General features: G+C 40.6%; 1 protein-coding gene across 4 annotated transcripts in view; it reads left to right on the top strand.

Annotated features, from left to right (window-relative positions):
* Positions 1–26,439, top strand: part of Myof (myoferlin) — a 130,338-nt gene that overhangs the window by 40,102 nt on the left and 63,797 nt on the right. For 2 of the 4 annotated variants that reach the window (XM_013034370.1, XM_013034368.1), the window contains exons 6-22: positions 1,285–1,454; positions 2,036–2,164; positions 4,002–4,064; positions 4,147–4,197; positions 5,351–5,381; positions 6,043–6,158; positions 7,066–7,192; positions 8,821–8,924; positions 9,939–10,007; positions 10,110–10,153; positions 11,288–11,370; positions 14,036–14,074; positions 14,682–14,806; positions 16,802–16,918; positions 22,446–22,623; positions 24,255–24,379; positions 25,055–25,161. In XM_013034370.1, coding sequence (XP_012889824.1) covers positions 1,285–1,454; positions 2,036–2,164; positions 4,002–4,064; positions 4,147–4,197; positions 5,351–5,381; positions 6,043–6,158; positions 7,066–7,192; positions 8,821–8,924; positions 9,939–10,007; positions 10,110–10,153; positions 11,288–11,370; positions 14,036–14,074; positions 14,682–14,806; positions 16,802–16,918; positions 22,446–22,623; positions 24,255–24,379; positions 25,055–25,161 — 1,678 coding nt within the window. The remainder of the gene's footprint in view (positions 1–1,284; positions 1,455–2,035; positions 2,165–4,001; positions 4,065–4,146; positions 4,198–5,350; positions 5,382–6,042; positions 6,159–7,065; positions 7,193–8,820; positions 8,925–9,938; positions 10,008–10,109; positions 10,154–11,287; positions 11,371–14,035; positions 14,075–14,681; positions 14,807–16,801; positions 16,919–22,445; positions 22,624–24,254; positions 24,380–25,054; positions 25,162–26,439) is intronic. The other 2 variants (XM_013034371.1, XM_013034369.1) reach the window with 1 other exon arrangement.

Below are 26,439 nucleotides of genomic sequence, written 5' to 3'. Positions count from 1 at the left end.
TTTGTTCCAGGATAATTAACTTCTGCCTAACCAGTGCCATCACCTAAGAAGATTATTTCATCATGAGAAAGAAATTAATAGCACAGGCAGAGTATGGCATCTCTAGAAAGATAGGATGGCTGGGGATAACTAGTAAATACTGCCCTCTGCCCCTTCCCCTTAGTTAGCCCATTAAGCCAGACACCTAGCTAATCAGGAGGCTGAGATCTGGCGATCATTGTTCAAAAGTCCAGGCAAGAAGTCCAGGAGACTCTCATCTCCAGTTAACCAGCAAAAAGCTGAAAGTGGAGGTATGCCTTGAGTGGTAGAGCACTAGCCTTGTGCAAAAATCTAAGGGAGTATGCCCTCACCCCCCTTGAGTTCAAGCCACAGAATGGGCACTAAAAGAAGAGGAAAAAAGCAAGAAAAAGAAGGCTACTGAAAATATTTGAATTATATGTTAACAAGAACACTATTGATTAGGAAATGACTCCTAGAACCCAAGCTTTAAAAAGCCACACTATGACGTGGCAATCTGGTCAAGCTAACTCCAGCCAGATTCATGCAGTTGCATGTGAGAAAGAAATCTCTCCCATGATTTTGAATTGCAAAAGATGACTGTTAAAATCCAAAGGCAGGTTGAATAAACACTGGTATTTTTCTAGACAAAGATACAAATCTTCTAAACCCCCTTAAAGTATACCTCTTGGTATGCTACAGATATCTGGTTCCAAAGAAATTACCATTGAGGAGAGACTGAATGCTCAGGATGCATACAACACTTTTCATATGATGGATACTTCATTTATCTTTCCAGTAATGCTACCCAACTTCCACTGGAAAAAAAAAATCTTGCGTTGGCCTGGGCATCAATGGCTCATGACTATTATCCTAGCTATTTAGGAGGCTGAGATCTGAAGATCAGGGATCAAAGCCAGCCCAGTTAGAAAAGTCTGTGAGACTTGATCTCCAATTAACCAACAAAAAAGCTTAGTTGGAGGGGTGGCTCAGCTATTAGAATGACAGATGTAAGGTCTCTGGCAATTGGTTTGGTCTCTTTGAAGGAAGTCTGAGCAAGCGCCAATACACCAGAGGCACATTTTTCCTGAAACAAACAAACAGAAAACAAAACCATATCTGAACCCCAAGTCCCAAGTCAGTGGCATTAAGATCATCTCCTTCATCAGTCACCTTGGAAATATTGAAAGTTAATGGCAGGACCAGGTCTATGGCCAGCAGACCAGGGGTACTTAGACATTCAAAGGTAAGCACCATCTCTAACTGGATTCCCTTTTGATAATCCAGGAGAAGAGGAAGAAGAAGACCCAGGCGATGAAGACAGATTAGATGGTCCAGGCAGAGTTCCTGGGCCGAAAGGACCAACGGGGACAATGTCAGAAGCTCAGCTTGCTAGGAGGCTTGCTAAAGGCAAGAAGACTCGGCGGATACTGTCCAACAAGCCACAGGATTTCCAGGTAGACACTGCCGGGGTGCTCTGCCTTCTTGTTCACCACCACATAACCCATGTCCCAACAATGACAGTGCTGTAATGACAGGCCTATTCCCATGGGGAGTGGCTCATCTGGTAAACAGATATCAGGCATCAACCCAACAAGCGAAGTGCCCCTTATGTAAGCAGAAGTGGGTATAGTCATACCCCTGAGGCACTTCCAAGGAACATATCCAGCCTTCCCGCCCTTTGGAAGTAGGCAAGAGTGAATCAAACAACCAAAACAGATACTGCAGTGCTCATAGCGGTGGGCACTGTGTGAGACCTCAGAGATGGTTCTAGAATGAGGGAGTGAGTATATCACCAGAGCTTAGAAGTCAGAGCAGTGACCTTAGCCATGCCCGGCCTTTTCCAGACCACTTCTGAACTATTTTAAGCTCCCAGCTGTTCTGGATTTCGATAACTCAGTTTCCATCTGGGAAATGATCAGAGATCACCCCTCCCAGACCATGAGCCACCAGGACCAGCACCAGCAAATCTGCCTTTGTACCCCATGCTGGGGTGCTCAGGTAGGGATGCTACCAACACCCCCTTTTGTGTTTACAGATCCGAGTCAGAGTGATTGAGGGTCGGCAGCTAAGTGGAAACAACATAAGGCCTGTGGTGAAGGTCCACATCTGTGGCCAGACACACCGAACAAGAATTAAGAGAGGGAACAATCCATTTTTTGATGAGGTGAGTGGCTGGAGAATAGACGTCCCTGCTCGGTTAGTCTGTTCTGTGCTGAGTTCCAGCGTTGAACATGGAGTGAAGAATCACCTGGTGAGCTGACCTGAGTCAATCTGATGTTTTCACAACTTTCCTTTGGATCCATTCTGTCTGATGACAAAGCACATGATGTCACCTACATCTATCTTTGCTCTTTCTTTTTTTGTTTTATATATGTGTATGTACTGGTAGTGGGTTACTGGGGCACTGGGGCTTGAACTCAGGGCCTCAGGATTCTTGCTTTGCCTTTTCTGCTCAAGGGTGTGTCTGGAAGCAAATATCCACTTGTAGCATTTTGCTAGCTAAATGGAGATAAGAATCTCTCAGATTTGTCTGCCTTGGGCTGGCTTCCAACCAGAATCCTCCTGGGTAGTTAGAATTACAGGGGTGAGCCACTAGCATCCAGCTGGTTATCTTTTTAAGTGAGATTTTTGTTTAGTCCTATGCTTGTTTTTTTATTGGTTATTTGATCTATAGGAGTTTTTTTTAATGTATCTACTAAATAAATCACTTTTGGGTTATTTGTAATACTGGTCTGATGTCTTTGATGAACACAAATTTTTGTAGTACTGTGGTTTGATCTCTGATCCTCATGACTGCCAGGTTGGTACTCTACCACTTGACCTACTACATCATCCCACAAGATCTTGGATTTTGTGTGTGTGTGTGTGTGTGTGTGTGTGTGTGTGTGTGTATGCCAGTACTAGAGGTTGAACTCAAAGCCTGGGTATCATCCCTGAGCTTTTTCTCTCAAGGCTGGTACTCTACCACTTGAGCCACACTTCTACTGTGGCCTTCTGAATTGAAGTTAAGATTCTCATGGACTTTTCTGCCTGGAGTTGGCTATGAATAGCAATCCTCTTATCTCAGTCTCCTGAGTAGCTAGAATTACAGGTAGGAACTACCTACATCCAGATTTCCAAATGTATTTTATGGGCATGTCATAATATCTAGAACTTTCCTTCATAGTTAAAAATGGAAAAGGTGAAGTGAATGTCCCTAAAATGGTTAGAAACATGGTGAAAAGTCATGTTTATCATCTCAGCTTTCTTATGGATTTGAAATATTTCTGAGTAAAAATTTGAAGAAAAGCATCTATTTTAAATAAATGCTGAACTTTTTTCTTTAGGACTAACTTTTATTGAGCTGATCTGTTATAACCTTTGAATAGCTAATATTCATCTCCCAAGGATCCACTATTTGAAGCTTAGCTGTTGCAATGACTTAAACTGTGGTCAACATTGACTAGTGAGACATTAATCAATTAATAGTGAGACATTAACTGAAACTCTAATAGATTATCAAAGTTTTCTTTGAAGGCATTTTATTGGAAAGATTAAAATTAGAGTCGCTAGACCAAGGCAACCAGCCTTAAACACCCATTGTAGGAAGCCAGACAACATAAGCTAACCTTACATCTGTATTTCATCCCAAATGAATGATTTTATTTAAATAGATGCTACATTTGTTCTTTATTTCTTTCTCCAATATGAGGAAGTGGGTTTGCATGAAGTTTAAACTTCAGGGCCTGGCCATGGTCAAAGGTCACTTTGAATGGGTTTTGTATTAAAAAAATTATTTTATTGTAAAGATGCTGTACAGAGGGGTTCCAGCTACATGAGTAAGATAATGAGTACATTTCTTGTCAAGCATTGTTACCCCCTCCTTTGTTTTTCTCCTACCATCCCTTCCCTCCCCCTGGATGTTGTATTTTTGTAAACAAGCTCCCAGACTTCTGGCATCAGATCCCATCAAATCTGAATCCCTTGTTAACATTCTAACATGTCCTCTGTTGTTTCAACAGTTATTTTTCTACAATGTCCACCTAACCCTATCAGAACTGATGGATGAGATTGTCAGCATCCGGGTAAGTAGCAAGGGGAGGAGGGAGTTGCTCACTAGCTTCCAGGCAAGGGCAGCAGCCTTCTCAACCCTCCCCTTTCTTCCAGGTTTATAACTCCCATTCTCTGCGGGCAGACTCTCTGATGGGGGAATTCAAGGTAATGACAGCAGCCCGCTTCACCCAACTTACATGGAGAACTTTTATAATTATAAGGAATGTGATTCCTGTTCAGGTCTCAGAGTATCTATTTGGGTAACATCTCAGGGTGGTGTTAAAGGACCAACACCATGGTCCTTGCTGAGAGCTGCTTGGGTCTTATCTGCTCCCAAAGTATAATATTAACAGTGCCCCAAAGCAAGATGCTTTGAAGCTCCCACATCAGGTTCCCTGCCAGTGTTCCATCTATGGATGGAAGCAAACCTATGGCTACAAAGGCAAGAATCCCCCATCAATTCCAATGGAGCTCTAGATCCATTTTCAGAACCAGAAGTTGTTAAGTCTGAAGTATGAGAGGAAAACCAAACCAGGCAAAAGCACCATGCTTTTCCAAGTAACTCTCACTGGAATTAAACAAATAGTTGGTTGATTATTTCTCAGCAATTATATATAAAGCGAGAGAATATAGAGAATAAGCTGCCTCTCAAAGGAAGCACTCCATTCACAAAAAGTCTTGGGTCAGAAAGAGCTGTGCTGTAATCTGTCTTCTACCACCTAGTTATGTGGTGGAGGGAACTCAGTCTCTCTGGTGCTTAGTTAGTTTGTTTGTTTGTTTTTGGTCTGTAAAATGGGATCCTTGGGAAGGTTAAATGAAATAGTGTATGCAAAGCACTTAAAGTATCTGGCACAATGAGTGCCTACACAAACAATGGTTATATTAATACTGGCATTAGCGTTAGTGGAAGGAGGAAGAGTATTGGACAAGACATTGCTCTAGATTAATTATCATAGTGACTAACGGTCCCAGTATACCTTGTACTTTCATGCAGATACTAAGAAAGTCTCAGATGAATGTAGATATATTGGTCACCCTACTTTTATGGTCCCTCCCAGCTTTAAGACTAGTTCATTCATTCAACAGTGAAGGATAGAGGGTCTTCTTTGGGTCACACATGTAACACGCACTGGGATGCAAAGTGGGTAAGATGGGAATTTAAGTCTAGTTCTGGGAGTTGAAGAGCAAGAGTGTTGTCTTGCGATATAACAATGATGTTTTCTTTAAAGTCACCAGTCTGTTTTTAAAATCTACATAATCAATCAATCAATAAATAAATAAAATCTACATAATCTACTTTCAATTAATTTTTTCCCAGATTGATGTTGGATTTGTGTATGATGAACCTGGTAAGTGTGTTATTTCCATTAACCTAAAGTGTCAATTTCATTCCTTTTAACTCTGAGGAAGATTCTAGAAATCAAGAAAATCTTGACCAAGGAATCAAAGAAATAGAAGAACAAAAGAATAGAAAAACATCATTTTCTTGAGGAGGGAGTATTGGTGGGAACAAATAATAGCACTTTAATACTAGGCGCTTAGAGGGTTTTTGTTTTGTTTTGTTTTGACAGTCATGAGGCTTGACCTCTGGGCCTGGGTGCTGTTCCTGAGCTCTTCAGCTCAAGGCTAGTGCTCTACCATTTGAATTACAGCGCCACTTCTGGTTTTCTGGTGGTTAATTGGAGATAAGAGTCTGACAGACTTTAATGCCCGGGCTGGCTTTGAACTTTGATCCTCAGATCTCAGCCTCCTGAGTAGTTAGGATTACAGGCGCGAGCTACCAGTGTCCAGATGTTTAGAGGGTTTTGTTTGAGTCACATCAGGACAGGTGGTTGAGGATGATTTGAGTGGGTAAGATAGAAATTCTACCTACAGAAAAGAAGATATTACTATACAGACTCATTTGTGGAGTTTGGTGTAAGGAATTGCTTGTTGCTCTTCCAGCAGATAAAATCACAGGTCCACTGCAGGACTTCAGAGCATTCTTGTCCTTCTGTTTTTTTACTTTAGGACATGCCATCATGAGGAAATGGCTTCTCCTCAATGACCCTGAAGATACCAGTTCAGGTGCTAAGGGTTACCTGAAAGTCAGCATGTTTGTCTTGGGAACTGGAGACGAACCTCCTGTGAGTCCCTAAATGTTCTACCTTTTGCTCTTTCACACCACAAACTCATCAAGATGGAAACAAGTGGGCTATTGAAATGAAGCAAGACTTCTCATCACCTCACCCCTGTAGTTCCTCTCATTCTTGAAAAGTTGTTCATTTCTGATCATAGATTATCATTCTAGCACACTTCCTAGAGTCTATGAGTATTTAATTCAGGAAAGATATATGTGTTTCTATGATTTCCTTGAACCATAGAAAAACTGATTTTGTCTACAAAGCAGGGCTTGCTTGTGGAATCAGGCATTGCTACCTGAAGGGTTTCTGGGAAATTGGGCAACAAAATAGGGCATAGTAAGTGGTCAGAGAGAAACTGGAAAAACATCAGGAATGCACACATACTTTATATGTTCAGGTCTCATAAAACTACAGAAGGACACAGAGTCCTGTGAGCATTTGTCAAAAGAACGTTGATGACTGAACTCTTATACCCTAAATAGAGACTCCAAGTAGAAATGGGTGGGTCTGGAGGCATGGCTCAAGTTGGTAGAACACTAGCCAATGAGTGAAATTTGTAGCAGGTACCAAGTTTGAGTCCCAGTCTTGAACCTAAAAAAAAAAATTTATATATAACTATATATAATAAATATATAAACATATTTTATATAAATATATAGTTGTATGTTTACACATATTTATATATTATGTAAATATATAAATATGTGTGTTATATAATTTAAATAAAATATATAATATACACATATATAAAATATATGTGTATATTATATATTTTTATATATATCCTAATAGAAACAAAACTTTAATTCCTTTTCAGTTTGCAAACATCAATTTGGCTTTGTAGAAGTGTTGCTTTTCTATACACATAAATTGAATTATTCATGTAAATTTAATCATGCGTCCTCAATAGCCCGAGAAAAGAGATCGTGATATTGACAGTGACGATGTGGAGAGCAATTTATTATTGCCTGCTGGCATTGCCCTGCGGTGGGTGACCTTCTTGTTGAAAATCTACCGAGCCGAGGACATCCCACAGAGTATGTATGGATTCGTACTTGGCCCCGGATTTGCCAGTTATCTGCATGATGGGATGTGTTCAGCTCACCCTCTGAATACTGACTGCTGCTCCGTGCTGCACGTTTTTCTGCTGTGAAGCCTTCATGGGCTTATTTTCACTGTCTGGCTCCACTGCAAGCTTCTTGCACAGCCAATTGACTTCTGATCCATGTTCCTTCACCTGCTTCTCGCCTATTCCACTCTATCCTTTTTTCTCCTCTGTGTCTGTTTTTTACTTCATCTAGACAATGTTAAAGCGAGGTGAGCAGTAAGTACTGCCAGCCTTTTTTCTTAAATCTCAAATGAACATTTGAAATTACAAAACCAAATAAATGTGTTCGATATTGGACTATGAAAAGGCAGCCTAGGCAGATGTACCCAAGAAACTCTTATCTCCACTAAATTAGCAAAAAGCCAGAAATGGAAGTGTGGCTCAAGTGATAGAGCACTAGCCTTGAGTGAAAAAGCCCAGACCTACCTGCAGGTCTTAGCTGCAGGTTGACTGACTGCAGGTTAAACTGTGGTCAACATTGACTAGTAAGACATTAATCAATTAATAGGAAACATTAATTGATAATTGAATATATTATTGAAGTTTTCTTTGAAAGCATTTTATTGGAAAGATTAAAATTAGAGTTAGTAGCCAGGTGCTGACACCACACACACACACACACACACACACACACAAACACTGTGGCAAGACATGGTAGCTATACATCCTAGCTATTCTGGAGTTGGAGATTGGGAGGATTGTGGTTCAAGGCCAGCTCAGGATAAACATTAGGGAGACCTCATCTCAACTGATAAGCCAGGTATGTGGTAGCATGCATATGTCAGCCCAGACATATAGAAAGAACTGGAAGGAGAATTTCAGTCCTGACCAGCCTAGGCAAAAATATGAGATCCTATTTTAAAAATAGCTAAGACAAGGAGCAAGGAGAGCTGGGAGCCTGGACTTGTCTGCTTCCTGCCGGTCTTGGGAACAGGGGAGCCTTCTGCAGGTCCCTAAGGAGGCTGCATCCACACACAGCCAATGCATCTCTTTAGAGCGTACAGCTTTTCCTGGGATGCTTCTCCCCTTTGTAAGACCACCCCCTGTACCATCTTCCCCTTCAATGCAGTGCATTAAACGACACATGGTATTCTACACTGCTTTGATTTTATCTACTTTTGAGTTTGTTACATCAGAGAGATCTGTTTGTGCTTGATTCCATGTTACAGCTGTATTATTGATACTAGTGCTACTCTTTCTAGAATTCATTTTAAAAGTCAGGTTAAGCTTGTATCCTTTTGACCTGAAACACCTTTCTAAACTGAAACCAGGCTTCTTCCCTTGACTGTATGCATTTTTAAAAATTCTACTTTCTTCTTCCATAAATAATCATTCCTCAACAGAGTAGTTGATGGGCTTATTTTTCAAGATACTGTGGTTGATTTTAGAACGTTGCTGTCTTTGTTTCTCGAATGGGATTTCTCTGGAGGATTTCTAGAACGACTCTTGTACACCTTTCCTCACATGTAGGAGAAACATTTTAAATTTTGGCAAACTGTGTCCATTCTTTGAAGAGAACCAAATTTAATGTCTGCTGTGTGACGTGTTCCCTTCCAGTGGATGATGCTTTCTCACAGACAGTGAAGGAGATATTTGGTGGCGTTGCAGATAAGAAAAACCTCGTGGACCCTTTTGTTGAAGTTGCCTTTGCTGGAAAAAAGGTTTGAACGGGGATCTAAGGACGCTTGCCTCTTAGAGAAAATATTGCTAGTGCTGAGCCTTCCTTGGAGTGAATTCCTGCTTGCTTTTTGTTCAAATCGCCCCCTGGTGAGCAGACTGTTATGTGAGAACAGAGATTTCATCTGAATCAAACACACCAAGTTTCTCCACAGCCTTATTCTGAAATGGAAATCATGCTAGACTCCTGTTAGAAAATTAAATCTTTTGGAAGATTCAAATTGCGAAAAGCACGACTGTGTTATTGAAATTATTTCCAAGGTTCAAGTATTGTTTTAACCTTAGGCAAATTCCCAAGGCAGCTGCGATCATTCCATGCCCTCATGGGAGCCTCGCCCACCCTGGTGACCTCATCTATGGCTAATTCCCTCCCAAAGACTTCACCTCAAAATACCATGAACATACAAATTTAGGGACTGAGTTTCCAACTCATGAACGTGTGGGAAAGACACTAAAACCACACCACAGACAAAACACATGTAAACCAGAAAGTGAATCATTTCAGATTGTGCTTAGAACTATACAGAAAATAGAGCAGGTGACAAGAAGTGATAGTGTGTGTGTGTGTGTGTGTGTGTGTGTATTAGTGTATAATAATAAAGTTTAACTTTTGCCTTGTTATATTTATCTAATGTTAGACATCTGGCAATTGTAAACTAGTGAAGACATGGATAAATACAAATGTTTAGTGCATAGAGAGAGCAAAGACCAATATTGGCGTCATATTTTACCAAGTCATTATCAAGAAAAATTAAGTTTGAAGACTGAGTGAAAGTTCAGTGATAGAGAATATACTTTGCATATGGAAGGCCCTAGGTTATATCCCCAGCACCAAAAGGAAAAGGAAGGAGACAGGGAGGGAGAGAAGAAGGGAAGGAGGAACAAAGTTTAACCTGATTACTAAGCATATAACTAATATCATAACCATAACCATATATATGAAAATTTTAGAAATTAGAAACTTCTAATCTCCAAAATTTTGTTTTGGTGATTTGCAGGTATGCACAAATATAATTGAGAAAAATGCAAACCCTGTGTGGAATCAAGTGGTCAATCTTCAGATCAAGGTTTGACTTCCTTTTCTTTCAGAAAAAGTAAGAGTGCTTGCTTTAGTAGCTACTGAATAAATGGAGAAATAATTTCCTTTTTTTGTTGTTTCATTTTAACAGTTTCCTTCCATGTGTGAAAAAATAAAACTAACAGTATATGACTGGTGAGTTGAAATAGACAAGTATCTAACTCAACGTTAAATAATTGAACATTTGGGGCTGGGAAGGTGGCTCAGTAGTAGAGCGCTTGCATCCATGAGGCCCTGGGTTCGATTCCTCAGCACCACATAAGCAAAAAGAAAAAAGCCGGAAGTGGCACTGTGGCTCAAGTGGTAGAGCACTAGCCTTGAGCTGAAGAGCTGAGGGACAGTGCCCAGGCCCAGAGTTCAGGCCCCACGACCAGACCCCCCCCCCAAAAAAAAAGAATTGAACATTTGCGTGTAGTGGACATTATGCTAGATGGATTAACTTACTTTTTGATATATTGGGGTTTCCTTCTCCACATACTCACATACACAGAATGTGTACTGTATTACTTATAGTGGGCATGGGTACATTTGCCCCCACAACATACTAAGATTTAGGCAAGTGACTACACTGGAGAAACAGTACTTATTACTCAGTAAGCACTCACACTTACTATGTATTCAATCAAAACTTGAATTGGAGGGGAAATTCTCTCCCTATTTTAAACACTTAGATAACTCATTGTAATTGTTGTTATAATAATTAGCATGAACATAATAAAATATAAACAATCATTTCATATAATATTATACTCATAATGTCATGTGCCTCAAGTTGATTAATTCATTTTATGAAAATGGTATTAAGTGGCCATAGGAAAAACCCTCCACCTTTCTATAATGTTTCAGTTTTGTCACTGCAAAATGAATTGTCTGACTAGTGCAGCATTTCTAAACCACCCTAAAGGGTAATTCCTAAACCGGGTTTACTGACTAAGAAGCTTGTGGTGGGTGGGAGGGGAGATGCAGGTAGAGGGTTTACAAATGATTCTTAAGTACAGTGAAGCTTGAGGCCCTCTGCACTTTATAATTTCTGTGGTCTGAGGTATTTCTAACTGTCTTTATTATTATTATTATTATTGTTCATTTTATTTTATTATAAAGATGCTGTACAGAAAGGTTATGGTCACATGAAATTATTATTGTTTTATGAATACAATGTATATTGATCAATATTATATAGTTATCATTTTAAATTTTATTGTATATTATTATTACTGAAACGGAGACTTATGTTTATAAGCTGAGACCTTAACCTTTTCTTTTACACAGGGACCGTCTTACCAAAAATGATGTTGTTGGAACAACGTATTTATACCTCTCTAAAATTGCTGCCTCCGGTGGGGAAGTAGAAGGTAAGTCACTCAGCAAATCTGGCACAAAACAGGATGCAAAACTTCTGGAGAAGGGACAAACTGGGGGTTGGGGGGCATCTGGCAATAGATAGCGTCTCTCAATAGGCAAATTTGATGAGTATAGTAAACCATTCCAAGTGTTTTGGTGATGTCTAAAAGAATAACAAGAGAAACAACCAACAGTTTGGAGATTTTTAGCTTTATTGTTCCTATCCAAATCTCCTAATACATTTTTTGTTATTTTAGAGTGACATTGATAGAAGTCCACCCCAGTATAACAAGTCCCTTCTCAGCTGATTCCTTGTCAGGAATGAGGCCAGATGCCAGTGAACCATGGAATATAGCTGAGATCCCATGTATTTTTGTTTTCACTCTAACAGACATTGATAACCAATGCATTTTTCTTTCTTTCTTTCTTTCTTTCTTTCTTTCTTTATTGACGGTTGTCGGGCTTGAACTCTGGGCGTGGGCACTGTCCCTCAGCTCTTCAGCTCAAGGCGAGCACTCTACTGCTTGAGCTACAATGCCACTTCCAGTTTTCTAGTGTTTTATTGGAGATAAGAGTCTCACAGACTTTCCTGCCCAGCCTGGCTTTCAACCGTGATCCTCAGATCTCAGCCTTCTGAGTAGCTAGGCTTATAGGCCACTGGTGCCCGGCTCCAATGCATTTTTCTTTGGGTTATTTTCCACACTTGAGAACTGCCTACCAGTATCTGCATTATGTTTTAATGAATATGTCTCAAACTGTAGTAAATAATGAAGGAAGTAAATTAAGAAGACAAAGAAAATGGTTTAGTGTTAACACCAGTAGTTTTGTGTTTTGTTTTTTTTTTTACTGCCCAAACAAAAATTATTGTAATTGCCAACAGATGAAATGTATTTTTTTGTGTTTCAGTATTGAGGCTTGAATGCAGGGACTACATACTGTCCCTTAACTTTCTTGTTCAAGGCTTGTGATCTACCACTTGAGCCACAGCTCCATTTCTGGGTTTTTGGTGGTTTATTGCAGATAAGAGTCTCATGGACTTTTCTGCCCAGGCACAAACTTTTCTCCTGAGATTTCTGCTTCCTGAGTAGCCAGGATTACAGGTGTGAGCTACTGATACTCAGCAGATTGTACATATTGAATAAAACTGGAGAATTTAGGGAAAATTTTGTCTTAAGAAAATGAAGTTTCCTTTATCTTCATCTTAAGAGGACTTAGTAAGTTTTAATTTTTAAGTAGTGTTAATTTAAGCAACAGCATGAATAAGGTATTACAGATGTGGTGAAACAATCAATTTTCTCCTTCAAGAAACTAAGAAGAAGGACAATTATAAATCCCAGGAGAAACAGAGGTGATCAGAAAAAAAATGTGATTGAATATAAAGGCATACTACTGTAAGCAAACTGTAGAAGATAAGCAAGAGTCCTTTCAAGTATTCAGCATAGAGAGTCACAGGAATTACATAATACTGGGGCTATAACAAAGGAAATATAACCACAACCCTTTCTTTTTCTCTGCAGAGAACAATATTTATGTAGTTGCTATTATGTAAGCACCATTTTCTATTGTTATTAAACCTATAGGCCAAGCTGTGAGCATTGTATAAATGTCATCATTCATTACAATATATAAAGCAAAAGCACAGAAAATAGGGATTAGAAATGGAAGGAGGAAGAGGTTGGAGGTTAAGGGCAAGAGTCTTATAGATTATAGACTCTTCTTATTAAGTAAGCAATACAGATGTAATCATTTTGGATGAAAGCACCAGGAGAAGAGCTGGGTGCTGGTAGCCCAAGCCTGCAATCCTCGCTACTCAAGAGGCTGAGATCTGAGGATCCTGGTTCAAAACCAACCTGGGCAGAAAAGCCCATTAGACTCTTACTTACAATTAACCAGCAAAAAACTAGTAGCTTGTAGAGTGGCAGTCTTGACCAAAGAAAATAAGCAAAAGCTAGAGGCTCTGAGTTCAAGTAAAGCACATTACCAGTATGAAAGAAAGGAAAGGAAGAAGCCAATAGAGGAACTAAAAAGCAGGCTATAACTATATAAAAGCACTGTAAAAATAACTAAAATCCATTTATTAGTAGAAGTCATAATATGTATAGATAATTATTCAAGAAATATTGGTATAAGATTTTAGTTGTGGAGGAGGGATAAGTTTCAGACCTGTGAGGTCATCTGCCCCGCATATCCATTGCAGGGTCTCAAAATAACAATGATGAAACCAAAGAAACAAACCATGTTTTGAGTCACATAATATATTATTGACTACAGGTATTTTCTTATACAGCTTTCGACTATATTAACTTGGATTTTCTGGCTTTGATCCCAACTCAGCCATAAAACCAATACATTTTTTATTGAAAGCATGAGATGTTGGTTATGTCACCTGCCTCTTCTGCTGTGGGAAGCCAGCTTTTTTTTCACGCTTGGTTCTTTGGGCTGATGAATTTGGGTTACTCATGTGTGGTGGTTGTGCTGATTGTCACAAAGCCACAAAGGCTTAATATGTAAGATTTACATTAATTTCAAAATAATCGTGTGACATGGGTGCAAATATGGGGCGTTTCTGGTGTTGCTAAACTGCTTTCCTGGCACAGGATTTGATTAACTTGATAGTGTGTGTTTTATAATGCCCATGTTTCTCTTGTGTTTTAACCAATCATTTTTACTACATAGATCTCTCATCTTCAGGAACTGGGGCTGCATCGTATACAGGTTCATGCTTTGCAATTTTGCTACTAGAGCTTTCTACCTACTATCATCTTACTAAGAATGTATTCATTGATTGCTGTTCTTTTAACATTTTGTTGTCCCAAAGGTAGTCTCACTAGAGTCAGTGTTGTGAGTGTGGTGTGACTGTCCTGCGTGGTTGTGCTTAGAGTCTGTTTGCTAACCAGCACTTGCTTATATGTTCATGTCTTCAGCTAGATTCACACAATCTCGTTTGGCTTGAGTCCCAATAACTGTGTGTGAGATATAGCAGTGTTTGTTATTGCTCATGTTCAGAGATGTGAGGGCATTAAATCAATTGTGCTGATTATGTTGAAAATCTTATTATTTGTTGATTTGAATAACATTCTCTTTTTGTAAGAATATGTTTACCTGAACTACCCACTACAAATGTTTTATTTACTATTCAATAATAGTAAGATGAAATTCAGCAAGTCCTGCAGGTGCCTATAATTTTCACTAATACAACTAACTCACAGAATGGACAACAAACTTAATCTCATCCAGTTAACTAATAACTAATATTTTATTTCTGTAGAATTTCCATAGGAGGCTTAAAGCCTGAAATCTAATGATGGTGTTTATCTCTCAGTAAATACAGGAGAAACAGAGGTGGGCTTTGTCCCAACATTTGGACCTTGTTATCTGAACCTTTATGGAAGCCCCAGAGAGTACACTGGATTCCCAGACCCCTATGATGACCTAAACACAGGAAAGGTTAGTTTGTCAATTAAGATTGCTACTATCAGGCACTAGTTAATGTAATTCCTTTTTATCAAGGTAAGTATATTTAGGGAGCATCCTTCCTCTTCATATAGATAGCCACAATATGACTGATCAAACAACGAAGGAGAGAGCTCAGATTCCTCAAGTTATTGAGTGCCAGAATAGAAAAAGATCCTAGAGATATCTGCTTTTACACTTACTGTGCTGCTTTGAAATTCTTTTCAATGCCAAGCTCCAAGAATTCCTCAAATAATTGGCAGTGATATGTCTTCAGAGACTCTTTGTTATACCTGATCCAATCCACAACCTTTGTGTCATAAATGAGAACACAGGGTCCCAGAGATGGGAAATGCCCAGAAGACAGTTGTGGAATTGGGATGCCTCCCTTCCTCTTTAGAAGATTTTGTGCTAACACAAAACAGCTGGGTGTGGTGGGAGGAGTACCCACACACTTTATCCTCATATTCCACTGACTCAGAACACCTTCCATTATTTCCTGCTTACTCTGAGACTTGGCCCGGTTGCCTTGCCCGGTGAGGCCTCTATGTTCTGAGAAGAGGAAATAAGGAACTGAGTTAATATAGATAAATGTAGAACTTGTCTGCTGAAGTAAAAAGAGGGAGACTTAGAGCCCCATCACGTCCCCTTCCCAACCTGCACCTGTCCACTTTGGCAAATGCAGAACATGGCTTTTCTTTTTCTTTCTTTCTTTCTTTCTTTCTTTCTTTCTTTCTTTCTTTCTTTCTTTCTTTCTTTCTTTCTTTCTTTCTTTCTTTCTTTCTTTCTTTCTCTTTCTCTCTTTCTTTCTTTTCTTTCTCTCCCTCTTTCCCCCACCCCCCTCCTCCTCCTCCTCCTCCTCCTTCTTCTTCTTTTTTGCCAGTCCTGGGCCTTGAACTCAGAGCACAGGAGCTGTCCCTGAGCTTCTTTGTACTCAAAGCTAGTGCTCTACCACTTGAGCCACAGCTGTACTTCTGGTGTCTTCTGAGTCATTTATTGGAGATAAGACTTTCCTGCCAGAGCTGGCTTCAAATGATGATCCTCAGATCTCCACCTCCTGAATAGCTAGGATTATTAGCATGAGCCACAGGTACCCAGCTAGGCATGGCTTCTTAAACCTCTGTCCTCAGTCAGAGCTAGGATCCCTTTCTGCCTGAGCAGGATCTGGAAGGATCTCTTTGGTATCCTTTCTAAAGGCTCTTCCTTCAAATTTTAAAGATCTGAAACAGAGGGATAAAGGGTGAAAAATGCAGCAATAGTACTCACTGGACTATACAACTTGTGGGTGGAGATGGGAGGGAAAACTGGGAGAGAGTGAGGGAAGGGGTGACGTTGTCAAAAAAGAAATGTAGCTGGTAATCCTAGCTATGCAGGAGGCTGAGATCTGAGGATCGTGGTTCAAAGCCAGCCTGAGCAGGAAAGTCCATGAGAGTCTTATCTCCAATTAATCATGAGAAAACTGGAAGTGGCACTGTGGCTCAAGTGGTAGAGTGCTAGCCTTGAGCTGAAGAGCTAAGGGACAGCTCCCAGGCCCAGAGTTCAAGCCCAATGACTGACCAAAGAAAAAAAAGAAAAGAAAAAAAAAAGAAATGTACTCTTTACCAGACCTATGTAACTGTAATCCCTCTATCACCTTTATAATAATAATAATAAAATTTTAAGTTCTGAAATCAGCTGCAAGAGTTACTAACTGATTCATTTTGGAGGTTAGGACCATTGGAAATGTCTACATGTGTGTGTATGTGTGCGCACATTTATGTATATATATGGTATATGCCATATATATACCATATATATATATGCCATATGTGTGTGTGTGTGTGTGTGTGTGTGTGTGTGTGTGTGTATATATATATATATATATATATATATATATATATATATATATATATATATATGGTAGTAATAGTATTAACCCAACCAGAAAGGCAGAGTTCTTTTTGACATTGCCTGTACCTAAAGGAATAACCCTATGTTCTTGCCTTGCAGGGAGAAGGAGTTGCCTACAGAGGCAGGATCTTGGTTGAATTAAGCACTTTTCTTGAAAAGACACCACCAGATAAGATGCTTGAGCCCATTTCAAATGATGACTTGCTGATTGTTGAGGTAAATGTTAGAGTGTAACTCATGATGTGGAAAAAGGTATTGGAGAGCATTGGAGGTAGGATAGCTGGTACTGGATTGTGTGAGCCAACAGACCTTTAGAGGTCATTGAAGGTCTGAGTTGGAGAAGGACCTTCTTCATAGCAGGTAACTTGTGCAGCCTCTTAATATATCTACAGCAGCACTCTGAGGGTAAGAAGGCTTGTTTCATCCTTTGAGATGTTAGTACCCTACTGAAAACTGACAAGAGTAGAGAGATCCTTCCAAACTGAATGAACTGAGAATAGGGGTCTAAGAGCTACCACTCAAAAATATAGGCATCACCACTAGTCGTTTTTATGGTCATAGACAGCTTCACCATTTATTTTATTGTATTGGTCATGGGGTTTGAATTCAGGACCTGGGTACTGTTCCTGAGCTTTTCTGCTGAAGGCTAGCATTCTACCACTTTGAGCCACACCTCCAATTCGAGATAAGAGTACCAAGGACTTTCCTGTCCTGGCTGGCTTCAGACCTTGATCCTCAGATCTCAGCCTCCTGAGTGGCTAGGATTACAGGTGTGAGCCACCAACACCCAGCCAGACTTCACTATTTATAAGGGCACAGAAAAGCCACTGGGTCTCCAAGAAGCCAAGAGCTCCTTCATCTCCCTGGAGCAGAGCTGGCATTGCTCTGGACCTGGCCACAGGTTCTTGCCACACAGGAGGTACAACAGGGTCCTGCCTGGTGTTTCCACAGAAGGAATCAGGCTGATAGGAGAGGGTCAAGTGTGGATAAACTCACCATTATTCTGACACCTGCTGATTTCCTAGCCTCTGCCCTGCTATAGAAGGACCACTTTGTCTACCTGTGATCTGCTCTTTATGTCCTCCCTCTTCCTCTTTCCTCTTCTTTTTGTGTCTAGAAGCATTGTATGAACTTGCTTTCTCCTTCCTGCACACTCAACATTCCCTTGAGGTCTCTTATTGGACTGGCCCACATTAAGGGCTCAATAAATCCTGCTTGCAGCAGCACTTGCATTCTTCCACAAACTGGGCCAATTGTCTGCAGACCTTAAATAAACAGACCTAAGTGGGCAAGTTGAGAGACTTTCCTTGGCTCCCATCTCCCTTCTTGGCTTCCGTCCCTCTTCTTTAAGTTCCACGCCTTGGTGCTCACACCTACTTTGAAACACTGTTAGCCACTTCAGAATCCAGCTGACAGAAACCACTTTCTTTCTCAAAGTTACCTCTGAAATTCCACCTCGCCTCTTCTACAGAATGCCCAGATCCGTGAGATCTGTAGAAGCTGTAGGCTACACGATCAAATAGACTTCCTGCTGTGCTCAATAGACTAATTTATATTCTTTAACTTTCACTGGCTGCTGCAGTTTTGCCCCAAGGCTAATAAGGGAGGGACCAGAACCAAAGCTGAGGATCTGGTTTTTTTCTAAATGGTTCTTATTGTTCCTCTATTCACCTCTTTGTGCCCTGGGGGCCAAGAGGAAGTGAGAAATGGCTGGCACTCTCAGACTTCTTTGCTTCCCTAATCAGAATGTCAGAGCTCCAAGGCGGGGAGGAAGTGGTAGGGATATTCCTCATGGAATTGCAAAGTCTGGATTTGCAAAGTAGTCCACAGGGTGCTCTATCTTTAGCTACTTGCTGACAGTATGTGCCATTCTGCTGGGTGTCATGATCTCCAGATACCCAAATTCTTTTTAGAGCTCTGACTTTCCAGGGTGAGGGTCCTGCCAGGGTCCTTGTAGGTAAGTGAAAATGAGAACATGCTGGGAGTTTTGGGGCCCAGTGGACCTAGTCTTGGATAACATTTACTTCCCCAACCCCAGCCTCCTTATGAACCCTCTGCCCCCTGATTTAATAATGGCTCTGGCTTAACCACTGATCATTTTCCTCTGGGATCCAACTCAGGACCTTCATCATGTTTCCTATTTTTAGATCTTTTTCTTGTATTATTCTAAAGTGGTTTGCAAAGAAGGATACTATACGTAATTTCTGACTAATACAAGTAACTTCCTGCTTTTTTTATTCTTACACAATCAAGCTCAAACCCCCCAGTCCACCACATTCCTGGGCTGTGGAAAGTTGGGGGCAGGGCTAACTGTGAGTACTTTAAACAATGCTCCTAACAAATAGCTTAAATTCCTCCAAACTCTCCCACTTGGGGGAAAAAAATGTTAATATACTGAGACAGGGAAGCTTTTTAGTTTTTTAATTTTCTGAACTTCAAATGGTTGTACAGAGGGTTTTAATTAACATGGCCATTTATGTGTCCAGTGCTTCTTCATCAGAATCATCCCTTCCATCATTTTCCTTCATCTTATCTTCCCTTTTGCTCTAGGGAAGCTTTTGAAATCCAGTACCCAAGGCTAAAGCTCTCTAGGTAGTTCATGGGGCAACAAAGGCTGCAAACCAATGCTTTAGAAAGATTTCCCTGAAAAAATGATGCTCAGAGAGATTTCCCATGAAACCTTCTTAGAAGGTTCTGTTCTGCAATATAAAGAAAGTTCTTTGAACCAAGATGGCGGCTTCATAATGATAGTATGTTTCTTTCTCTTTCCACCTTTAGAAACCTACCAGTGGGGCTGGGAAGGTGGCTCAGTGGTAGAGCGCTTGCCTTGCATCCTCGAGGCCCTGGGTTCGATTCCTCAGCACCACATAAGCAAAAAGAAAAAAACCAGAAGTGGCGCTGTGACTCAAGTGGTAGGGCGCTAGCCTTGAGCTGAAGAGCTGAGGGACAGTGCCCAGGCCCAGAGTTCAGGCCCCATGACCAGACCAAAAAAAAAAAGAAACCTACCAGCTATGGTCACTATTAGAAGTTCTTAAAAACAGTCCCTCTAAAATTGGAACCAGAGTTACCCTATTGTATAACAGTTCCACTTCTGAGTATAAAACATAAAAGAATTAGAAGCAGAGACTCTGATGGACATTTGTACATCCGTGTTCAGAGCAGTATTCATAGCTGTCCACGTGTCCATCAATAGATGCCTGGATAAACAAAATCAGGTGTTCTCATACAATGGAATAGGATTTGGTGAAAAGGAAGAAATTTTGACACTTGCTAGAATAAAGCTGCTGTTGAAGGCATCCTAAGAGAGTTAAGCCAGACAGAAAAGGATATAGACTGCATGATTATTGGGCAATGGTGGCTCACACCTGTAAGCCTAGTGACTCAGGAGGCTAATATCTAAGGATTATGGTTCAGAGCCAGCCTCGGCAGAAAAGCCTGTGAGACTCTTGTCTTCAATTAAGCACCAAAGAGCCAGAAGTAAAGCTGGGGCTCAAGTGGTTGACCTAGCCTTGAGTACTGAAGCTTAAGTACAGTGCACAGGTACAGAGTTCAAGCCCTCTTTTCCCTTTTCCCCACCAAGAAAAGACTATGTGATTCTCCTTCTGTGAAGTTCCCAGAATGATCACACATGGAGAGAGATAGTAGAATGATAGTTTCCAGGCACTATTTGGAAGGGAATGGAAGCTATTAGTTAATGAGTATAGAATAACAATTTTTCAAGATGCAAAGAGTCTCAGCACAACCATATGAATGGAGTCAATGCCATTGAACTGTATACCTAAAATTGTCAATTTTATTGTATGTATTTTCCATAGAGTTTTGTTTAAATTTTGAAATGGTTGTTTGCTTAGTTCTGTAAATCTATGACCACATTCTTGCCCCATACAAACAGGAAGAACCACCCATAATTATGATTCATTTTATTGAATAAAGTTCATGGCATGAAGGCAAGGATCAGCAATTTGAGGTATATTCTTTCAGGCCTTCATGTGTATTGCCAATATTAAAAAATATAGTTAATAAGCTCACCTTAAGTAAGTTCACTTTTGAGATCTAGGGACATAGCACTGTGATAGAGTGATTGCCTAGCATGTGTGAGGCCCTGGGTTCAAGCCTCAGCAAAATAAAGTAAAATAAAAATTAAATATACCCATTTTCTATGTCTACACATATGAATCTATCCTTTTAGAATTTTTGAGGCAGGCTAGCCTCAAAGGAGATTAGTAAATTAGAAAATTTATTAAAATCTGAGTTAAGTTGAGGAGCTGAGACAGATAAAGAAATAAGGCTAAAAAAATATCACTGGAACAGTAAGGAATTGAATGAGCTGTATACCTACATTCTTTCCATCACTCTCCCTTCTTTTTTTAGTTGTTAAATGAGATGTACTGACTCCAGAGGAACAATTATATCCAAGAATAGAAAATATCTGTTTTGTTTTTATAAATCTCTGACTAAGAAAAGTATCCTAAAAAGGACGATAAAGAACAGATATCCAAACCGGGCTGGTGGCTCATGCTTGTAATCCTAGCTATTCAGGAGGCTGAGATCTGAGGATCGTGGCCCAAAGCCACCCTGGGCAGAAAAGTCCATAAGACTCATCTCTAGTAAACTACTCAGAAAAAGGCAGAATTTGCACTGTGGCTCAAATGGTAGAGCACTAGCCTTGAATACAAAGAGGCGCAGGCCCTGAATTCAAACCCCAAGACCAATCAAAAAAAGAAAAAAGAAAAAGAAAGATACCCATGTCACAAGACCCTTTGACATAAAGCTAACCTAGACTTTCTGTGTCCAGCAATTGTCCATGTTTTGATACTATCCTATACATCCAGGTGACCAGCTCTGAAATAGAATCCTGTCCATTCCAGTTATAAAACACAGGGGTTGGGAAGGTGGCTCAATGGTAGAGCGCTTGCCTTGCATGCCTGAGGCCCTGGGTTCGATTCCTCAGTACCACATAAGCAGAAAAAAAAGAAAGAAAGAAAAAAAAAGAAAATCTTGCAGTTATAAAACACAAATATCTTAGACAAAGACTACCCATTGAGACTCAGCTTCCACCTTCTGACTCCTTGTAAAGTGATGCACCCTGCTCTGTCTTTCTGTGCTAAATAAATCTCTGCTGGCTGCTACCTGTAGTATGCTTCCTGGATTACATTGAAGCTCATTTTGTTGTCATTCCAAGTTCCTGGAGAACCTCAGTGGACTCGGAAAATTGAGTAATTATTTCCCCTCTTCTGTTGGTGAATCTATTTTCCAAATACACTCCCTCAATACTTCATATATTCTTTTTTTCTATAGTGGGGCTCAAACCCAGGGCATCATGCTTACAAGGCAGTCTACCAGTTAAGCTACTAGTCTTAACTCTGACTTTATTTTGTGACTATAACATAATTTGTTTAACCAGTGGCCTGCAGACATTTGTATTCTTTTCATTTTCTCCTCTCTATTTCAGTGAATAGAATGGGCATCCCAAAGACTTCTGTCTTTGTCCATTTGTATCAGTACAAGGGGAACTGCTGAACTCATTGGCATTCTCCACTGACGTTTCATTCAGCACTAATTAATTTGGTTTAGAATTACATCTAAGGTAGGTGCTGCTGGCTCACATTTGTAATCCTAACCAAGTAAGAGTGAGAGATCCTGAGTTCAAGCCACACACACACACACAGAGTTACATCTGTTAGATGTAAATAAGGGCAACAAGAATTTTACTGAACATATGTCCACCCTCTTCATACTTTAGAAATACCAGCGAAGGCGGAAGTACAGCCTGTCTGCTGTGTTTCATTCAGCCACCATGTTGCAAGATGTTGGTGAGGCCATTCAGTTTGAAGTCAGCATTGGGAACTATGGCAACAAGTTTGATGCAACATGTAAGCCTTTGGCATCCACAACGCAGTATAGCCGTGCTGTATTTGATGGTAAGATTAACTGTAAGCTTTCTCTCCTGTGAGTGTTTATAGTGGGGTCCTCCCAGGACCTGATGATTTAAAGCACATGGAAGAATGTGCATAGATTCTTTATGTAAGAGATCTGATCACCTCTAAAGTTTCTGGACCCAACCTCCCATGGATACTGAGGAATGACTGTTAATTATAATAGAAAGCAAAGTATGAGAACACTCTAAGAGAAGTAACAATAAATGATTAAAAGCATAGAGAAGAAAAAAAAGGAATGTTGACCAAATACTCCACCATGATTGACGTTAACTTTATTCTCATTTTTGTATTAAAATGCAAAGTGCCCAGGGAAATATCAACTATTCTTAAACATTGAGATTCTAAGAGGGTCTCAAACTCCTTGCAAGCTGCTAAGGCTTACAAAGAATAGGAACAACAAAAGTATTTAATTAGCTGGGTGCCAGTGGCTCATGCCTGTTATCCAAGCTATTCAGGAGGCTGAGATCTGATCTGAGGATCATGATTCAAAGCCAGCCCGGGAAGGAAAGTCCATGAGACTTTTATCTCCAATTAACCACTAGAAAATCGGAAGTGGAGCTGTGGCTCAAGGGGTAGAGTACTCACCTTGAGCTGAAGAGCTCAGGGACAGTGCCCAGGCCCGGAGTCCAAGCCCCATGACCAGAAAAGAAAGAAAGAAAGAAAGAAAGAAAGAAAGAAAGAAAGAAAGAAAGAAAGAAAGAAAGAAAGAAAGAAAGAAAGAAAGGAAAAGAAAAAAAGTAAAAAAAATATTTATTTAAAATAACATTTCTTCAGGAGCAAACTATTTAATATTCGGTCTAATTTCAGGTGCCCTCTGTACTTTTGTCTGGCAAGTTATATAATCATCAGTGATGTTTAGATGCCTTTCCTGAAATTCTAGTGCTCTGTTTACTAAGGGTATTTTAGAGAGATTTTTCAAGAGGTTAATGAAAAAGAACCTTCTATTTTTCTGTTGCTTAACTGAATTAAATAACCAAGCCAAGCACTGGTGACTCAGCCCAGGCAAGATAATCAGTGAGACTCTTCTCTCAAAAAATAAACTACTGGGCTGGGAAGTTGGCTCAGTGGTAGAGTGCTTGCCTTGCATGCCTGAGGCCCTGGGTTCGATTCCTCAGCACCACATAAGCAAAAAGAAAAAAGCCGGAAGTGGCGCTGTGGCTCAAGTGGTAGAGCGCTAGCCTTGAGCTGAAGAGCTGAGGGACAGTGCCCAGGCCCAGAGTTCAGGCCCCATGACTGGACCAAAAAAAAAAAAAACTACCAAAAAGCTGAGAGTGGAGTTTGGTTCAAGTGGTATAGAGCTAGTCTTGAGCAAAAGAAAACTCGGGGACAGTGCCCAGGCGCTGAGGTTAAGCCCCAGAACCAGCAAAAAACAAACCAACAAATAAATAAGTACATTGCCAGCCTAAGGCTAGGAGTATAACTTGGTAGCAGAGCACATTCTTAGTATGTATAAGAACCTAGGTTTGATCCCCAGCCGCTCCCAAAACAACCAGACTACCAAGACCATTCCCCAAGCATACAGATTAAGCAGGAGCACAGTTAACACACCTGTAATAAATATATTCTCTACTTGAAGTGTCTGGCATTCACTGATTCCCAATGTCCCATGGCAGGGAACTACTATTACTACTTACCCTGGGCTCATACAAAGCCGGTGGTCACCCTGACTTCCTACTGGGAGGATATTAGTCATCGCCTGGATGCAGTGAACATGCTCTTAGTCATGGTAGAACGGCTGGTAAGTTTATCTTTCTTCCATTTCCTTTACTCCTGAGTAAATGAACGTAGCAGTTAGGATAGCAGACTAGGCTATTGTGACCCAGGAGCTCCAAATACAGTGGGCACTCAGATAAGAGAAATGGTTTTAACAGTTGAGGTAGATAGTCCAAAGCGTGTATGGAAGTTCTGTGGTACTGGGAATTCAGGCTCTTTCTTCCTTGTTGCTCGGACATCAAAAGGAGTTACCTCTGTCTACCTGGTAGTGGTCACTCACCACAACATCCCCCACTCTAGTCTAAATGAAAGAAAAAGAAGGGTGAAGATGAGACAGGATTTTTTTCCCTCTCTGAAACAGGCCCCAAAGAAACCTGCTTAATTTCTGCTTACTTCCCATTGGTCAGAGCCCATCATGCAGCTACATCTAATCACAAGGAAGTTGGGGAATTCAGTCATATGCCTGGGCAAGCAGATGCTCAGAGGAATATTTTCTTACTGTGGAAGAGAGGAGAATGTAAAAGTGAGGGCCTGGAGGAAGCAGGGACCCACTGTTTCTGCCACAATTTGTGGTTGATGAGTGGCTCATTTTAATAGCAATATGGAACTCTACTCTTTAAAAATAAAAGTAAAGCCCTTGCTGGGCATAATGGCATAAAGCACTATGATCAATTGCTTCCTTTTTCTCCAAATGTTTCAGCAATCCAATATAGAAGCTCTAAAATCAGGGATCCAAGGCAAAATTCCTGCAAACCAGTTGGCTGAACTGTGGTTGAAGCTAATAGATGCAGTTATAGAAGATACAAGGTATTGTGACTATTATTTATTTGCTTCTTTCTTTCTTTATTTATTTGGTCATGGGGCCTGAACTCAGGGCCTGGATGCTGTCTCTGAGCTCTTTTGCTCACAGTTAGAGCTCTACCCCTTTGAGCCACACAGCACCATTTCCAGTTTTCTGGTGGTCAATTGGAGATAAGAATCTCATGGACTTTCCTGCCCGGGTTGGCTTTGAACCATAATCCTCAGATCTCAGCCTCCTGAGTAGCTAGGACTACAAAAGCATAAGTCACTGGCACCCAGCACGACCTTATTTTTTATCTCAACATTCCAGCCATGCCCTCCTTCCTGAAATTCTATAGTTTTAAGAGCTTTTAGAGTGTTGAGAGCCTGAAGTCTTTATCTGAAAAACACATTTGAACCATTCAGGGTTATTAAAAGGCTCTCACCAGGAGGAGTCTCTGAGTCACCACCAGGAAAAGCTCCACTCTGATTTGCTGCCAATTCTAAAGTAGCCTTAGGATGCCCAAGCCCTACTCCAGGAAGCACATCCCAGGGCAACCTCCGGCAGGGGTGGGGAGGGAGGAGGAAGCAGGCCTGGATGCCCATTGTCCAGGGATGCCTAACTGCACTGAAGAAGGCTAATCCTGGCTCCCACAAACAGGGGTGCCTGAGTCAGAGCATCAGTTCTACCACTCAGAACATCTAATAGGTTAACGTGTTTTGAGAAGCAGCCTTCTGACTTGTGTTTTTTACTGAGTGCCTAATGAACACCATGGCCAAACCTGGGTGGACAAAACCAGTAAATATGAGTTGAGCCAGATGACCTTGTATAGCTGTGACTTGGGGAAAGCAGCTCATAAAATCTTTTGACACTTGGAAGTTGAAAGGAGGAAGTCAGTCATTTCAAGCTCATTTTGAATATTGAGTAATAAAGCCATGGGCAGGGAAGTTCTGAAAGAAAAGCATATGGGTGCTTTCCATGAGAAGAGGACATTTTTCTCCCACTAGGTTCAGGCTTTGAGTCATCCTGACTTATTGGGTCTTCTGGTGGTCTAGCCAGGTCATTGGAAAGCTGCTGAAATCAATACCACCAGGGAACTCCTCCACATCCAGAGACCTTTAGAGCTGGGTACAGGAGGGTGTTGGGGGAGAGATGGGCGTAGAGGTCATTTCTTGGTCTCTGTCTTTCATATGAGAAAACAGAGGTCCAGGGAGTTGTTGGGTTTACCAACTCATCCTCTTTCCTGTCCTCTACCTCAAAATCAATATTTATCAAGAGACGTGTGTGTGTGTGTGTGTGTGTGT

Source organism: Dipodomys ordii, unplaced genomic scaffold, assembly GCF_000151885.1.
Source record: "Dipodomys ordii isolate 6190 unplaced genomic scaffold, Dord_2.0 Scaffold188, whole genome shotgun sequence".
Taxonomy (NCBI): Eukaryota; Metazoa; Chordata; class Mammalia; order Rodentia; family Heteromyidae; genus Dipodomys; species Dipodomys ordii.
The sequence above is the reverse complement of the archived record's forward strand: the minus strand, read 5'-3'. Positions and strand labels throughout refer to the sequence as shown.